At 36.2% G+C, this 18,976-nt stretch overlaps 1 protein-coding gene across 1 annotated transcript in view; it reads right to left on the minus strand.

Moving 5' to 3' along the window:
* LOC127691971 (regulating synaptic membrane exocytosis protein 1-like) overlaps nucleotides 1–18,976 on the minus strand; it is a 198,773-nt gene that overhangs the window by 123,348 nt on the left and 56,449 nt on the right. Inside the window, exons 15-17 of the mRNA XM_052191865.1 lie at nucleotides 16,032–16,106; nucleotides 15,642–15,755; nucleotides 15,070–15,159 (exon numbers count right to left, since the gene is read on the minus strand). Coding sequence (XP_052047825.1) covers nucleotides 15,070–15,159; nucleotides 15,642–15,755; nucleotides 16,032–16,106 — 279 coding nt within the window. The remainder of the gene's footprint in view (nucleotides 1–15,069; nucleotides 15,160–15,641; nucleotides 15,756–16,031; nucleotides 16,107–18,976) is intronic.

The raw sequence follows: 18,976 nt of genomic DNA on the forward strand, positions 1-18,976 counted from the left end.
AATATACTCTACTTGAAATCTATAGGAGAGACAAGAGAACTTCACTATAGAAATAATGTTGAGGGGACCAATATGATAAAAATATTACAAAATATCACATGGAACTCATAGTATGCACATGACACTTACGCCTTCAAATATTAGTTAAAATTATAAAATCTTTTTTATTTTAGTGGAATCTGACAGTCAAAATTTACACTGAGAGAAACAGGAATAACTAAGAACTTGATCTTTTATTTTATATCAAATACATATAAAATTTGATTGTATTATTTTTCTGGGTTTCAGTAAAACAGAAAATTCCACAAATAAAGCATTGCTTCTGCCTTATTAATGCTTTCTGCAGAAGGAGGTCTCAGTTACTTTACAGCACCAGCTTGTGCTCCACCATAATGGGGCGAACTGGCTCAAGCTCAGGCTCTGAGTCCCGCAGAACCCGAGAGCTCAGTCATTCCCTTGACAACTAGCTAAGTTTGCACACAGAAACAATGCTAGGGAATTCAGTGAGACTTAGCCAGGCTCCACTGTCCTTAGACATCTGGTACAACCTTGATATTCTCATGCATTTCAGCTCTACAAATGTTCTAGGAATCTTTACCAGAGTTTTATTCCTATGTTCCTATGGCTCAAAAGTGAAAATATTTAAAAGTGCACATCGGAAATGTAAGAATCCTATAATCATATGGCAGATATCAAGTTACTTATGAGCTTTAAAGCATAGTCAAATGTTAAAATGCATGCTTTTTTATTATTTAATTGAAGCAAACACTGTAATTAGAAAACAGGATCTATCTGTAATGAGACTCGTGTTTTATAAATTCTACTGACATATTATTTTTATTTATACTAATTTTGGCATGTACATTTTAATGAACAATCAAAGTAGGAAATGATTTCCTGACAACATAGGTAAGCAAATATTTTCTGACAACATCACAAAACTGTTGTATGCATCTTTCTCTACATAGTTCCCTTTAGTATGCAACTGAATTGTTACACTTGTGACATTATTTAATAATAATATTTAGTAGGGATTTGACATAACTTAGTATGTTTTGATTAGGGGGAAGGTAAGAAAAATCTTCTGAGTATTTTCACTATATAGAATAGTGGTGGCAGAAGCATGAATCTCTGTGTATTCAGGATGGTTGTTTTGTCTGTGTCTTTCTATGGTTATGTTGTCCTAAAGTGTAAGGATTATCTCTACCTTCTTACTCCCTTACAAGATATAATAAATTCATGAGAAATTAATAAGGGACACACATGCATGTAACTAAGATCCATTTGCCTTCTATAATGCTGATTTCATGTGTATGACTGTAATCTGGGCACATAGTATCTGAGTGTGTACCTTGTACCTTTTAGTTTGACCAAGTAGGTGGAGACTAAATCACAGCGCATGTCATTGGTATGTGGTTGTATACTAACTCCCAGCTCAACAACTCAACCGAGAGCAAGCCCAGTAGGGACAGTATTATTCGAATAGATTTAAGAAAATAGTGATTTTTATCAAATGATTTCAGTACATTCAAAGTAACAGGCATACCAATGTAAAAAATATCTTTGTATCTTAAAGTAATGTTTTCTTCAGTAGGGATTCAGCATAAAAATGAAAAAATGAGCTAGATCATCATAATGTTTGGCATTATCACATCATGCAAATAGATAATTAAGCTATGAGAATCAAACCCGGGCTAGAGAGATGGCTCAATGGTTAAGAGCACTGACTGCTCTTCCAGAGGTCCTCAGTTCAAATCCCAGCAACCACATGGTGGCTCACAACCATCTGTAATGAGATCCAACACCCTCTTCTGGTATGTCTGAAAACAGCTACAGTGTACTTAGATGCAATAATTAATACATCTTTGAGTCAGAGTAAGCACAGGTCCTGAATTCAATTCCCAGCAACCACATGACGGTTCATAACCCTCTGTACAGCTACAGTGTACTCATATAAAAAAAAGAGAGAGAGACTCAAACCTAGAGTCTGAATACCTTGGGACATTTGGAAAATGCTTTCCTTACATGCAGCTATTCACTTATTTGCCTGAGTTTAGATGCAAGATCAAAAAATCTGTTTTATAGAATTATCGGCTCAAAATTTTACAAAATTACTTCATGTATTTTAAATATTTAATGTTAAATTATATTCAACATACATATTTAAGTATGTATTATTAAAATAACAGTGTGGACAAATGCTCTGTCATTTGAATAATGTTTAAATTAGATTTTTCTTAAAAATCCTAAGACATTCACAGTTTAAAAATAAGAAATATTCTCTAAGGATCCAGACTCGCTAGTGTTTTATTTTTGTTTGTTTGTTTTTAGAATTTTGTTTTTAAGTATCTTGCAAGGTCTAGAAGAAATTTTAGACCTAGATAAATATGGCTCCATGTTTAATCTGAATATGAGTAAGTGTATGGTACTACCTGAGAAGCCATGAAGGATGTCAGCTCTTGACACTGAATTAGACACGGTTCATTAAAGGTTGCATGCATGCATGTTCATATATATGTACACAACATGCTGTGGGAAATACAAAGGCAAAGAAATGCATTATGACCATTATAAGACATCTAGTCCCAACTGCATAATTCATTACTGAATTCAGGGTAGTTATGGCTACCAGTGTTAAAGTTCAACTGTCTTCATGGTCACATTATTCATTTTATTCAAATCTAATGTTACACTCATTTCTTTTTAATATTGGTATGAACTTCAAAATGATTGAGTTCATTTAAGGCAGCCTATATAAAGCTCCTGTGAGTGACAGGTGCTTATTCACCTTGGCCAAGCTATAGACATAAGCACTTATGTCATAGCGCTGGGTGAGAGTCATTCCTCTATCATTTTCATGGGCACATATTATTCTTACCACTGAATAAAAGCTTATTATAAACTGCTTTCTATCTCACATAGCAATAAGTGAGATTTTAGCCATTTTAAATACATTTCTTAAGGTTATGTATAGGGCTTATTCACGAATACATCATTACAGTGAAGCAAAATCCAGGGTCAAATTTTATAAGATCATTTCTGTTCTAAACATCTATCTCTCAATTACCTATACAGAAATTAGGGAGTCTATATCATTGATTCATATGTTGTTAATTGAAAGTAATGAAATTATGTGTATGCTGAGCTGAGCTGTTAGTTTTATGTACTCTGCTTAATAAACACCAACTCAAGCACATTATAAAATCATCATAATTTGAGTAAAACCCAATCATTACTTTAGATTAAATCACAGTTGCTTTGGCATACATTGAGAGAGCTGTCTTCTAAATGAAAATTTCCAATTACTTCACGGCCAGCACCTTGTTTGTCTTAATCACTGTCCTGAGCTCACCCATTGGAAGACAGTGCGCATGTGGACACAGAAGTTCTTGAACAAGAGAACAGCAATGCAGATCTATGACTTTCGATTCACATCTAAAATTCTCTTATAATTTTAATTTAAATGTCTTTGCTCACATGTAGACTGGAAAATTCAATTCTTCTAGTTCCATAAACACAACCCTACAAATGTAACAGTAGTATAGGGAATAATTTTTAATTCTAAGTATGTAAATTCAAGTCATCATTAGGAGGTAAATGTTTTAGGGCTCAACATGAGAAAACTGATCTTTTATAAAATGCCAGCTTATATTTTTCCTCATCACTATTAAATGATATGAATTTGTTCTATGCAATTTAGAGATTCTACTTAACTGAGCATATATCCTGACTGTACACATATACAAGAAGTAACTATTACCACTTTGATACGGCTATAATTACTAAGTGACATACAAACAAAACTGATGAAAAAGAATATATGTGCTATATATAAAACTATGTTTTTTGCCTTCTGTATTTCAGAGATTACATTAGTTCATGTCTAATAAATGTTACATGTGTTGCCTGAATTTCAGCTGAAGCGAAATGTTTATGTACTCCAAAACTTCTGTGTCCATTCTTTAAAAATACTTAATATCGAAATTACATGTATATATATTTATCATTAAACATCACAGAACAGGAGAATGGCAAACTGAGAGCAGTCACGATGGAAGGCGCATTCAGTGACACTCTACAGATCAGCATGGAGTGGATTCGATGCAGAGGTGCTTGGCTTTAGAAATGTACGTTATTGACTGACCCTAGCTCTTGAAAACAATTGAAACACAATACGTAACACACAAGAACCAGATGCCCTGCTTTACACCAGGCTTGAAACACAACCAAAACCTTACAGTTTCTTCTCAGCAAATTTATACAGTAACAAGACAAAGGGGCTGAGATTAAATGATCAAGCAACACAATCAAGAATAGGTTCCATGGCATATTTTTTAAATATACTCTGGTGTACCTAAAATTTTCTATTTATCCCTATGCGGAGAAAAGTGATCCATAAATGTTTCTAAAAATTGAAAATACTGAAACAAGAGACACATCAAAACATGCCCCTTCACCAGATGCTGACTCTGTATTTCAAATAGGCCATTTCCTATCCTTTTCTCATTTCCGTATGTGTTTTGAGGTGAGCTCTCAGACGTGTCTGCAATCACTGGAGGGATCACATGTCTGGCTCTGGCTCTCAAATGGAAGCATGTCACCACCATCACCCCGTCAGTTACTTCATTCTATAGTTGTGAGCCTCTAAAGCCACTTGTCTGTGAGGAGGTGACTAGTACCTGTCATTCTCCGGAGATGCATGCTGGATTTGAATCCTGGGGCTAGCAGGTCGCCTCCTATCTAGGGAGGGGGACCATCTACCCCTGTTTGCCCAGTGAACAAGACAGGAAAAAACAGGACATTTAGTAACTCTTAAAATAAAATAATATACGGAACAGAAGGACTGGAATAATGCCCCATGAAAGTCAAGCATGTGTTCTATAATTTAATTGTAGATAAATTTAGATGTGATAGTAATATTTTCATTGAGTGGTCCATTTTCAGAAATATGACTATGTGTCTACATATCTATATAAACTTAAACATGAATGTGGTTTATTCTGGAAAGGGCACATTTAAGGACAACTCTTATGCCAAGTGTGGAAACAATGACATGAAAAACTAATTCATAAGGCATCTGCTAATGATGTCTTAACAAGTTTTGTTGCAGGTAACTAAAGTCCAATTAAGGACAAATTAAAACAGGAAAGATGGATAAAAGAAAATGGAAAGAAAATTAAAAATTCTGTTAATCTGAAATCACAAACGTGTCTCCCAGATCACTGCATATGTTGCCTTTCATTTCAGGATCTATTTTCTGAGTAATACTTGGTCAAAATATGTGTTACTACTAAACTAGTTTAGGATTCAGGTTGTGTATATCAACAATCACTTTTTAAAATCCATCTGAATAATTAGAGGAAATAAGGCAGCTGAACAAAGTTTATGCTTAGAAATTTCATATACTAAATCTGATCTCAATATTATAACCAGGACATTTGTCTAGATATTGACTTTCTCACATGCATTAAGGGACTAATTTGAAAGATTTTGTAACTATGGAATGAACATGAAGGTAGAAGTTTAATTTTTTTAAAAAAAAATACTAATACTCCATTCTTGTCATTAAACTTGCCTTTTTGATTTATTTTATTTATTTGAACACAAGAAGCAAAGCTGTGTAACTGGCATATCTGAGGTCTGCAGACTCCAGGTACAGAAAACTTCGAAGAAGCCTTCTTTCATAAGATTTGGACAGATTCAGCGTTATTCAAGTGTTCTTTGCAGAATAAAATAATAGGATGTGAATTGAAAAAAATCAAAACGATGTGTCGTTTACTCTTGAGCTTGGGAAGTGATTATTGTACATAATACACTGAGCTAATTCTAATTATGTTATCATTTTGTTATTGAAAAAACTGGTCAATTTGATCTGGATTTTTGTGTTTAACCTGTTCATGCAAATTTTCTGTAAATGGCAGAAGATCTCCAGTTTCTTTTTGTTCAGTCACTCTGCTAGACAAATCCTTTGATACTTAAATTTACATAGGAATCTTTGGAGATATACTTGCACACACTTATTCTGCCTTGTGTGACAGAAAAACTATCCATTTGCCTGCTGTGTATGCAACCTTAGAACAAACTTAGCTTAAGAGTATCCCCTGCTGTTTGAAATTTCCAAGTAATGAAAATCTACCCATTCAGAGATAGAAAAGTTATATTTATAGATACCAAGTCTCCCAGGCAGAGTGTGGCATATAGACTTTTTATTTATTTTTGATTCTTTGGACAGCAGAGAAATGTTTGAAATTTAGTTCAATTTAATAAAAAGAAAGCCATATCATACATTACCAAAATTCCTATTTTAATCATGAATGCTTAACTCAGTATTCAATTAGTTGCAGGGCTGTTCAGCCATTGTGTAAAGTAGTATCACTTTTAGGTAGGAAGAAATATGGAGGGCCATACTTAACTTGCAGCCCCTATATAAACCTTTGTAATACATATAAAATAACGTTATTAGATTACACATATTTGTTGAATGGTACTGACTTAAACTCTGGTACTACTGTGGATTTAAGAATTGAAGATTCCTATTTTCTAAAAGTCTGTAAGATCCTTCAGAAGATACAGCCAGCACATAATTAATCAGAAATCTAAAATCAAAGGCTTTGTAAACTCGGAGTCAAGGACACCCACATCCCAGGTCAGAATCTTTTCTTCAGTTATTTTTATACTGATCCACTTAAAATATATAACTGACCTACAAATATCCCATTACTCAAAGTATGCATTTCAAGGAGTATAAAAAGACATGTGAAAAAGTTCTTGGTCTACAGAGCCTGACTCATAGCCTGACAGAGTTGAGTCAGTAAGCCAACAAAAAATGCAAATTACTGAACAATATAATTATGTATATTCTCATACTGTTACCTAGAATGTTCAAGACAGAAGGAATGTTCAAGTGTTGCAGTAACCAAGTCTGTGTGTGTGTGTGTGTAGATAAAACTCTCAGCCGAGCCCGGCTGTGTATTTTTAAAATGGTCCTTTCAACTTACTGGCTTTGCTACGCAGATCAACTAAACTAAGCTATTTAAAAAAGAACTGAAACATGCCTAAATCTTTAATATTTCTACATACACATAGTGGTAATAAAGCATCTTGTGTTGGTTTGTAAATATAAACACAGGGTTAATAGCTTTGTCTGGTGTAATCATTCTATGTTGGTAGGACTCCGAACGGCTTTGCTTCTGGAGGCAGAATTCCAGTCCTTGTGTTTATTTAGACATAAAAGGAATGGTGGAATATGCAGAAAATGGCTTAACAGTGACACATGCAGTGGAAAGCGTGATGGAGAAGGGTGGACACTTATCACGAGCAACTGTGAATGCAAGCTTTCACGAGGCAGTTTTGAACACGTCCTTAGCATAACACATGTACAGTGATGTACACAGTACAGAGTCTCAAAGTCCTTCTGAATATGCTGATATGCACACTCATCTCAAAAGATGTGCTTCCCCCAAATTATTCTGAATATGGTCAAGAACAGTACCAATTTATACCCATATAACTAACCCCCAAATAAGTATAATGTTCCAATGTCATGTATAAGTTTTAAATATACTATCGTATTTATAAACTTTCTAAATGGGTGCATCTCTTTGTCTCTCTACTGTTTTTCACCTTGTCTCCTCTCTTCACAGATATTCTGAAGTACACTTCAACTTGTCATTTCAAATCACAGGCAAATAGAGCTGGCAAGTTTAGATGCCAAAGATCAAACTGAACTAAACAAGCTTATTCTTGGTTTCCTTTTCAGACCAGCCAATTTAGATTAGCTTCGTACTTTGATAAGTACTGGTACAGTTTACAAGTGTTGTAAACTAATAATGGTAGGAGAATCTATTTTTAAATAAACATTTTATATTACATTTACATTACATTAAAAACCAGAATTCCTACTTTCTAATATTTTATAGCAGCACTCAGGAGGTATAACATGAAATTAATCAGTAGTATAAGGTCTTGGAGTTGGTAGTCAAGTGTACTCAAGTTCCAGGTGTGGTCCCTTCTCCTATTATTTATTATTGAACTAGAAGTCAGTAAGTACAAAAGGTTCTAGACTTCATGGGCAGGTACTGACAGACAATAAGTATCCTATGCATATATGGAGTGATACTGCGTAAGGGGATTCCTTAATGAGATATGAGAGAATTAGACTTCTACAAGAATTAATTTATTGTTAAGGTATGTTGTTGTCCTAGTAGTAAATAAAGAACTAATGTGTGTGGCTGAGAGTGTAAGTAGCACACACACTTGTATGTACACATCACTTCCACTGGTGCATATCTCTAAGCAGAACATGAAGAATTCCTTAGTAACCACAAAGAAAAAAGTGACATAGATTTGTCATACCACAAATGACACGTTAAAATAGAAACCTCAGTCAAATGAATTAGTGGGCTATTCAAATATGAATTGTCATTATATGCTGGGCGTGGTGGCGCACACCTGTAATTCCAGCACTTGGGAGGCAGAGGCAGGCAGATTTCTGAATTCGAGGCCAGCAGATTTCTGAATTCGAGGCCAGCCTGTCTACAGAGTGAGCTCCAGGACAGCCAGGGCTACATAGAGAAACCCTGTCTCAAAAAAAAAAAAAAAAAAAAAAGAAAGAAAAAAAAGAAAAAGAAAAGATTTGTCATTATGTAAAACCTTCTCAAGTTATTTATTCTAATCTTGATGTACATACCTTAAGGTTCATTTTTTTTAATTACTACATATATTTCACTACAAAATAAATTTTATGATGATTTAGTTCCTGTCAATTCATACTGCTTAGCTTTTTGGGAGATACGTCCTTCTCCTTGAGGAGGACTCACTCAAGTGTGCCTTCCTTTCCAAGTTAAAGGGTCAGCCACCGAAGACTTGGTTATTTCAGAATTCTTTCCCAGGTGGGCAATGGTGTCGCATGTCTTTAATCCCAGAACTTGGGAGGCAGAGGTTGATGGATTTCTGAGTTCGAGGCCAACCTGGTCTACAGAGTGAGTTCCAGGACAGCCAGGGCTATACAAAGAAACCCTGTCTTAAACAAAAACAAAAACAAAAAGATAGAATTCTTTCCCAACCAGACTGGCTTCAAAAAGCAAACAAGCCAAGAAATAAACCATGAGGTGGGGGGAGGGGAGCTCACCTTGTAATGGAAGGGTCCTGTGCTTCTGGGAGTCCATGAATTATTAGCTTCTCTGCTAGCAAACTAAACCCTATGGCCACAGACTGTAAACTTACTAGTCTATTTCGGGGCAATAGAGTAGATCACCCATGTTTCTCCCTTCGTGGACCTAGCTCACAATTGGAACCACATTTAGTGATGCAAGAATAGACTCATGGTATGCACTCACTAACAAGTGGATATTAACCTAGAAAACTGGAATACCCCAAACATAATCCACACATCAAATGAGGTACAAGAAGAAAGGAGGAGTGGCCCCTTGTTCTGGAAAGACTCAGTGTAGCAGTATTTGGCAAAACCAGAACGGGGAAGTGGGAAGGGGTGGGTGGGAGGACAGGGGGAGAGAAGGGGGCTTATGGGACTTTCGGGGAGTGGGGGGCTAGAAAAGGGGAAATCATTTGAAATGTAAATAAAAATATATCGAATAAAAAAAATAATATCACCTCAAACTAAACATGAGTTAAAGAGAATAATGGTGTCCGAAGATAGAAAAACTAAATATATCAAGTGCTCTGCTCCCAGAGGTCTAGAATACCCTGAAAGCAAGCAGTTCTAGGTAAAGATCGTAGTGGCTTAATTAAAACAGGGTGTACAGATCTAGACTCGGTTGTGTGTTTTTGGTTTGGTTCGTTTGGGGGTTTGTTTATTTCTCGCTTTCTTGCTTTCTTCCTCATGCTTGTCTTTCCTTCACTTCTTTTGAGAAAGGGCCCTCCTATGTGGGCCTGGATGGCCTGGAACTTACTAAATAGACCAGGCTGACCTCAAAATCAGAGATCTGCCTGCCCCTGCTTCCCAAGTGCTGGGATTAAAATCTAGACCATCACATATGGCCACAGTTAGTTTTTCAAGAAAAATCCATCAGTGTAGGTGGGTCCAGAAAGGGGCCAACAGCTATAAATTAGTAGTAGGTTCTTACTGAAGAAATCTTAGATAAATTTGACCAAAACTTGTAAAGAATGAAATAATTCTTTTTTTAATTTTTTATTGGTTATTTACTTACATTTCCAAAGTTATCCCCCTTCCTAGTTTCCCCTTCACAAGACTTCTATCCCCTCCCCCATTCACCTACCTCTAAGAGGGTGCTCCCCCACTGGCCACCCACTCCTGCCTCAGCACCCTAGCATTCCCCTACGCTGGGGCATTGAGCCTCCACAGTACCAAGGGCCTCTCCTCCCACTGATGCCAGATAAGGCCATCCTCTGCTACATATATGGCTGGAGCCATGGGTCCCCCCTATGTGTACTTTTTGGGTTGGTGGTTTAGTTCCTGGGAGATTTGGGGGGGTCTGGTTGGTTGATATTGTTGTTCTCCCTATAGGGCTGCATACCCCTTTAGCTCCTACAGTCCTTGCCCTCACTTCTCCATTGGGGTCCCCACTCTCAGTCAGATGTTTGGCTGCATACATCCACATCTGTGTTGGTCAGGCTCTGGCAGAGTCTCTCAGGGAACATCTATACAAGGATCCTGTCAGTAAGCACTTCTTGGCAACAGCAATAGTGTCTAGGTTTAGTGTCTGTAGATGGGATGGATCCATAGATCGGGGAGTCTCTGGTTGGCCCTTTCGTTAGTCTCTGATCCACTCTTTATCTCTGCATTTCCTTTTGGCAGGAGGAATTCTGGATTAATATTTTTGAGGTGGGTGGGTAGCCCCATCCCTCTACCAGGGGCCTTGCCTATCCAATGCATATGGTCTCTACAGGTTCTCTCTCTCCCCTTTGTTGGGTATTTCGACTAGTTGACAACAAGCCTAAAGTTTATGATAATCTTAACAGAAGATTTGCAGTGTAAGATATTATAGAGATTACTACTAAACCTATTGGGGAGGTAATGGGCATAGGAAGTACAGAGAAGGAATTCTGTTAGGTGAAGAGTTTAAGTTGGAGAAATCAGTAGTGCTTACCAACTCACTGAATTAGGAACTGGAGAAATATTTGCAAATTATATGGCAGAATTATAAATCCTGGTGTGCTGTTTTTTTGTTTTTGTTTTGCTTTGTTTTGGTCTGTTTTGAGAGACAAACCCCATTTCCATTTCAAACTGTTCTTAAACTGGCTGTGTAGCCTAGGCTGGCTTTAAACTCATCACATATCAGCTCAGGCCCATCAAGATCTTGCTCCACATGCCTGTACCACTTCACCTAGCTAGTTGTTATCATAATCATCGAATGTGAAGAACACTTAAGAAGAAGGACTATGCAGTGTCTGGAACTCAAGGATGAAATAATGCAGGTTAGCAGGTTAGGCCATGTTAATGCACTGAGTGTTGACATCATTTAGAAATTTGGGTTCAGGTCTTGGGAAAGACAATCTGCCCTGGCTAAACACATGGGAATGCATTTTCACAGGCAGCAGAGTCTTTGAAATGAGCAAAATTTAAGGGACAACATGAGTAAAAAGTATGGAGGACCGGGCAGTGGGTGGTACATGCCTTTAATCTCAGCATTTGGGAGGCAGAGGTAGGTGGATTTCTGAGTTCGAGGACAGCCTGGTCTACAGAGTGAGTTCCAGGACAGCAGGGCTATACAGAGAAACCCTGTCTTGAAAACAAAACAAAACAAAAAATCAAAAAACAAAACAAAAAAAAACTCACCAAAAAAAAAAAAAAGAAAGAAAGAAAGAAAGAAAGAAAAGGAGGAGTATGGTGGAGATTTCCTTTAATGAATAAGAAAGCAAAGAAGCCTTCAGGAGCGACCATGTCTAGTCCCAGAAGCTATTGAGGGAGCAGAGATTCAAGTGACTGGATAGCAGATACTTGAAAAAAGGTTTAATGGCAAAAGAGCCAATATAACCCAAGAAGGAACCCCGGGCACAGCAATTACACAAGGCATGGGGGTTTATGCTTTAAGAATGCAAGCAGGAAGTAGGGAATATCTTCATGGGTCTACACACCCTCTGTGAGCACCCTTCTCTCTGAGTATTTCAGAGAGATACTTGAAATGTGGCTTATTTCTATACCCGGTCAACTTAAGAGCCATCAGGGTAATTCCCTCCCAATCAGGGAAGACTACTGGGCTTTATCTGCCAGACATTTATTTATCTCTTATAAGCAAACCCCAAATTGTGTTAGTAGGAGTTAGTAGGGATATTTCACTATGGCCATCTTGCAACATATTTTTTAATCTTTATTTCTGGAATCAAAACTGCATGAAATGAAGAAGCATCTAACTTCACACAAATCCCTTTCCAAACAGCATTCCTTATACGCGGGACTCAGAGGGACCCAAAATGCCTGTGAGCTTTGGCTGAAATGCCAAAGAAGAGAGCACACTGCTTATCACTCAGAAGACTAATGAGGTTGGCTGTGAGATATGGGGTCTGTTTTGACAACTGCATCCTGTGTTGACACCAATCCTAACCTGTTTTAAAATTAAGGAGGGTGCTTAAAGATATGGTAAGCAGTGGCATAAAAAAAAAAAAAAAACTTAAGTCGGAGAAAAATGAGTCAGAGTCACTTAACTCTTAAACTGTAAAGCAGCATTTTGAAAGGCTGTGGAAATAACAGTGCTATCTTAAGAAAATGATATTGAATTTTAAGAATGTTTAGCAATTCTTCATCTATCTCTCTCTCAGTCTCTGTCTGTCTCTGTCTCCCTGTCTGCCTTTGTCTGTCTCTCTCTTCATGTGTGTGTGTGTGTGTGTGTGTCCGTATGAGGAGATGGGAGAGAGAGAGAGAGAGAGAGAGAGAGAGAGAGAGAGAGAGAGAGAGAGAGAGAGAGAGAGAGAGAGAGAGAGGAAGGAGAGAGAGATACTACTTTTAACTGCTACATCTGTTTCAAAATGTCTCATGGACATATACACAAAGGGATCCTGTCTTTGAATCAACAGGCACCTATAGCCTGTATGATTCCCTGACCAAAAAAATAAATCTTACTTTCTTAGCAACCAAGTGACCTCATTAAGTTGAGAGCCACTGATACTACACTTTTCCCATGTTTTAATGAATCTTTTCTTTCTATTCAACATATAGAAGTATAGGTTTTCCACCTACTTCTTTGATTAGCCTTTGTGTATATAAATTGTATATATAATCAGCCTTCTTGTAAATGGATAGTATATATTATTAGCCTGTTTGCATATAGGTTGTACATATGATTAGTCTTCTTGTATATATATTGGCATACTTTAATGGTATGTTTTGAGAGATTTAAAATAATGGACACACAAACTTGGTTGTTTTTTTTTTTTTTTGTTTTTCGGGGTTTTTGTTTGTTTGTTTATTTCAAGACAGAATTTCTCTGTGTAGCCCTGGCTGTCCTGGAACTCACAAGGCTGGCCTCGAACTCAGAAATCTGCCTGCCTCTGCCTCCCAATTGCTGGGATTAAAGGCATGCACCACCACTGCCCAGTTGACACACAAACTTGTGAACACTTTGACTTCAGTGTTCATATACATGAGAGTTGTGCTGTTCAACAAAGCAGCTAGAAGAAAGTGAAAATTGAAATTAAGTTGTGTTATAAATAAAATATTAGTGCCTTACCATGCAAAGGAAAATACACACCACCTCACTCACAAGTGTTACTGATATGTCATTATGATATCTAATGCTAGGTTGAAGGTTGCTTGACATTCTAGCATGGCTACTGAGAAATTTAAAAGCACACACGTGGCCTCAACTGTATTTTTATCAGGGAGTACTCATCTAAATATTTTAAAAAATTCAGAATACTCTTATGGTCAGAAAATTTTAGACCTGATAATTCATTCTACACTCGTTTTAATATATATCACAAATAAAATACAGTAATATGAAAAATATTAAAGTTTATTGATCTTTCTAATTATCTGGGGAACAGGATGAAATCTGACAAAATGAAACAGTAAACTTATTTCAACTCTGCTTTCAGCATAAGGTACAGTTGTTTTCACTGAAAGCACTAAAGTAATGTAAGCGGTACAATATAAAGCAATTTGTTTTTCTGGTTGTAAATTTTACATTGATCTATACTTTAAAAAAGGTTTGTAGAATAATCTTCTGAAGATCTACTGTTTCATGCCAAGAAATAAACACCCTCTATGTTACAAAGTTTGCTAGGAAAAAAGCTTAAACACTGTGTGAAAAGGGTTACATTAGTACACCCAAATATTTTTTCTTCAGGGCTTGCAGAAGCAGTTCATAAATATCCTTTGAATGACATCTAACTTTAGAAAGATAGCAATTATAACCAAGATTATCAGTTACAACTAAATTTACAAGAATAGAAAGTTCTATAATAAGGAAAGAATTGTTTCATTTTCTTACAATTAGAAGAAAATATGATTCACTATTAATGACTACATCTAGATCAGAGTTAGTACCTATTACCTAATTATATGTAATCTATGTATATATGTGTTATAGTTATTTTTGGAAAGTATCAATTGTTTTATTTTATTTTTGCAAAATATAATTTAACATAATTTCCATAGTAGAGTAGGTTAATTTAAAAAGTGAAAAGGTAAATGGTTTATTTCAACTGAATTTTTATTTTAAGTTTTTGGAAGATTATTTTAAGATCCATAAATCTTATTTATTGGTAAAACTAATAGGGAATAAATCCCTCCCCTTCATATAACTCACTAACCTGTGGTCTTATCAGCATACAGAAGGCTCCTTGAGTCACAGAATCAAGACAACTGAACAGCAACAGAAAAAGAAGCGGCAGGCGGGAGCAGTTACAAGTTACTTCACACCATTTGCAACAACATTCATAGAAATATGCATATGTGTGCTTCGCACACATCCACATACACATATCCCTACACAGATGTGTACTAAAGGGAAGGAACTGTGGACAGCAAGAAAGCAGGCGAGAGTGGATAAATCTGCAAGACTCACATGAAACAAAACCAAAATGATTGAAAAAGAAAAGAAAAGGTCACCGTACAAATGATAAGAAATTCAGAAAGTCTTTATTTTATACCTTTCTCGTTCTGGTGAATGCAAACTAGTATCTGGTCTCAAGCAGTTGGTACTAGCACTCCTAGCCCTGTCAAGAGAGGGCTGCAGTTCACTAGTGCATTACATCCAGTGGTAGAAGAGAAAGACAAAGGAAAGAAAGAAAGACCACGTTAGAGAGGAAAAGCATAAAATAATGTTCTCGTTACACAAAATGTCGAATCACCGTGATTCAGTTCATAAGGGTGTGAGAGAGCCACAGGATGACGGTGTAAACGTTTGTTTAGAGACTAAACAAATATTATGCTTAAATTGCATTGCATAATTTTTTTTTAGAGAAAGAATCTCAGTCTAAAATATGACACTAAGTCACACCTACTTATGAAAACAAAAAAAAAAAAAAAAAGAAACTGGATACAGGAAGCATTAAAAACAAAATGCCTAAAACTTCATTACCAAGGACAGATGCCACGCCAAAACAAAATGAAGGACATCATAGGAGAAATAACTGTAGAACTCCACTCTTCCGGGTCACAGCACTAGACAGGGAAAGTGGGTGGTACCACTTCCTGATGCTAAGGGATCCTCCCCACTGACCTAAGGGATAACTCATCAGAAATTCCCAGCATTCCTGAGTTATAGCAATCATGCTGAAGGGGAAAGTCCTGTGTAGTCACTGATCTGGTCTTAGTGTGCGCAGGCAGGATTGTGCTTCACAGAATAAAGCCACACAAATGAAACGAAACAAAATTAATCTCTGTAATCAGATTTGACATGTGAAGCGAGGGGATGATAATGAGCAGAATTCTGACTTCTGAATTACGTCCTGGAGACGATTATTCCAGAATGGATGTTTATGGTCAAATCAGTTTTAGATAGGTTTAATGGGGCACAGGTTACTGGGCATTAATTCCACGGGTAAGGTGAATGACACAGTAGCTGGGGTGAGGGATGCATCCAAGCAGAGCTCACTGCTGTGGCCCTTACCTGAGGCTCCATTGATAGTTGTTCTGTAATAAAGGCATCTTGGGTGGTAATGTTTTAGAGTTTTTAACAAGACCTCTAAAAACGGCAACACAAACAAGAAGGAAAGCAGAAAAATAGATATGAAATAAACGTCACGAAAACATTAAAAAATAACTGGGAGGCCTATCAGAAGCTAAATAGACGGATCCTTACAAGTGTTTTCATTTGTGTCACAATTATTATCTCAAGGCAGGAGCAGAATTAATAATGTATGGTCAGGTTATTCCGTGTTACTCAGGATTATAATTATATATATAATATATAATTAAATTATAATTCCGTTATAATTTAATCAGCTTATTTTGGGAAACATCTGATAGGTTTGAGGAAGCATAAACCAAGTGTTAGAGCAATGCAAATACTAATATTAATCCCTGGTTATACTTCCTATGGAGAACAGAACAAACTCTGATTTAAAACTAAAAATACGTGTAACTTTGGAGTTAAAACAAGACAAAAAGAAATATTGGGCTGGGGAGATGGCTCAGCAGTCAGCAGCGCCACATGTCCTTCTAAAGGTCATGAGTTCGATCCAGGGCCATCAGAAAAATATGTTCGGGGGCTGGAGAGATGGCTCAGAGGTAAGAGCACTGACTGCTCTTCCAAAGGTCCTGAGTTCAAATCCCAGCAACCATATGGTGGCTCACAACCATCTGTAAAGAGATCTGACACACTCTTCTGGTGTGTCTGAAGACAGCTACAGTGTACTTAGATTAAATAAATAAATAAATAAATAAATAAATAAATAAATAAATCTTTTTTAAAAAAAGAAAAAACCATGAAGGGAAATCATTAGAATTAAATGGCAGAGATAAGAGCCAAATTTGCTGTTTGTACAAGACATATTACATATTACATATTACATGGCTGGACCTTCCTATAAAGGGCAGGATAAATCTGGCTAATTTATTCTACTTTTTATATATAATCTAATAATGTTCTATACTCTTTGTTGCTAGTTAGAAAAATGCATCATCCGTTTCACAGCATGAAACATGACAACCCCACATAGATGCGCAGACCCCAGACACTAAGTACTTAACAATCTCCCGGCATAATCAGGTTCACACTAATGCTCAGAAGAGAGGATATCTTTTGAATCCTTAATTTAACAATGGTTTATAATATTTTCCAGTCACCGATGAAGAAAAACAACACAGAAATAAAGCATTCAGCCTTCATAAGACTCACTTCTCTTGTCTCCCAGCATGGGCAATGGATAACCTTTAATGGCTTCTATAAAAATTTCCAAGGGAATTGCTTCAAGAGTTTTTTGTTTGGTTGGGTTTTTTTGTGTTTTGTGTTTTGTTTTGTTTTGTTTTCAGTTGATGTTTTTGTTGAATGTTCTAATAGGGATCTATGCAAAATCAGAATTAAAATGGAAAACAGAACAAATCTACTGGGCAAACATCTTGGCTTTGCAGGATACTGATTGAAATCTGAAAAATCAGGTCAAAACTTTAAACCTATTTTTATATCAACAATATGGGAGAAATAGCATCAATTACCCAGGCTGCTGTGAGGTTTAAATGGGTAACATTTATTGAGCATCCAGGTCATGCTGAGGCAGGTATAGCATTTCATAACTACTATACCACCTGAGAAATTTTCCATGAAGGATGAAATTAATGGTAAATAATTTGCCAGGGATTGATCAATATGAGATTGTTTTTTTTATACGTTAATTTAAAAATACGCATGGCAAGGGTTTTAATTCGCAGTTTTTGATTTCTATTTAAGTTGCAAATTATTACCAGTGTGTTAGTTCAGATAATCAACTGTTAAATCTGTGGAATAAGACTACAGTCCATGTAGTGTTTTATTTTGAAAGCACCACTTAAGAATTTGGCCATAAAAATGTATGTATGTATGCATGTATGTATGTATGTATGTATGCATGCAGCAATACTGAAATTGCTAATCTCTGAAATTTATATGAAATCAAACTGTATTATATATATCCATACAAATAGATTACATATGGCCAAAACTTTACCCAAATATAGATTAAATAATTTTATAAATACATGAGTGCAAATACAGAAGATATTAAATATACATATATGTACATATATTTAAACTCATGTTTTTTTCTGCTCTTGGACATTTAGTAGTGAGTATTAAGGGGCAGAGGAAAGGAAAGGTTTTGAAAATTCTGGAATAAAAAATAGGTATTACAGTTTAGTAGTAATAAAAAAAAGCCACAGTCAGCAGTTTTAGTAGGATCAACACTATCATTACAAAAATAACAAATGGGCAGAGAAGTCAGAGCTAACACTTCCTGTGCATCTGTGCATTGGGCTGGGAACCCTGGCTTTCCTTCAGCTGTGAAGGCTGTGGATGGGCTTGATCAGTGTCACATTTACATGTATCAGTTTCCATACAATATCAAGTGAAGATGACTAGCTCCCCAAAGACCTACAAAATCAGTATGCTGATTCAATCCATTAAACAATAAGATATATGGAGTTTGGTCTTTGTAGTGGAACCGTTTTGTTAAGGATGAAATTATATAAAATGATGCAGCTAGAAACATAGTTTTGCAAGCCCTGATACAAAATAAAGAAGAGATGCTTCTTTTATTTAAACTACTGGTATGTGTCTCAGGTACACATTAGATACATCTGTAAATAGAAAGGGCAGGTATGCATACTTTTTCTGTATAGTTGCAGTCACATAGACAAAAACAGGAGAAAACTTACAGAACTTGTAAACAAATCCCTGTTACTTAGAAGCATTTGGTTGGATGAACTGCTAGTAGGCCTGGATAGTTTAGCATAATAAAATAAGGCAATTTAAAAATAATCTTATTTTTTTTTATTTTTTCATCAGTTGATAGGTAGAACTAACACTTCCTTGGGTTTTTTTTGTTTTGTTTTTTTTGTTTTGTTTTTTTGTTTTTTCTT

Source organism: Apodemus sylvaticus, chromosome 9 (genome assembly GCF_947179515.1).
Source record: "Apodemus sylvaticus chromosome 9, mApoSyl1.1, whole genome shotgun sequence".
NCBI classification, from domain to species: domain Eukaryota; kingdom Metazoa; phylum Chordata; class Mammalia; order Rodentia; family Muridae; genus Apodemus; species Apodemus sylvaticus.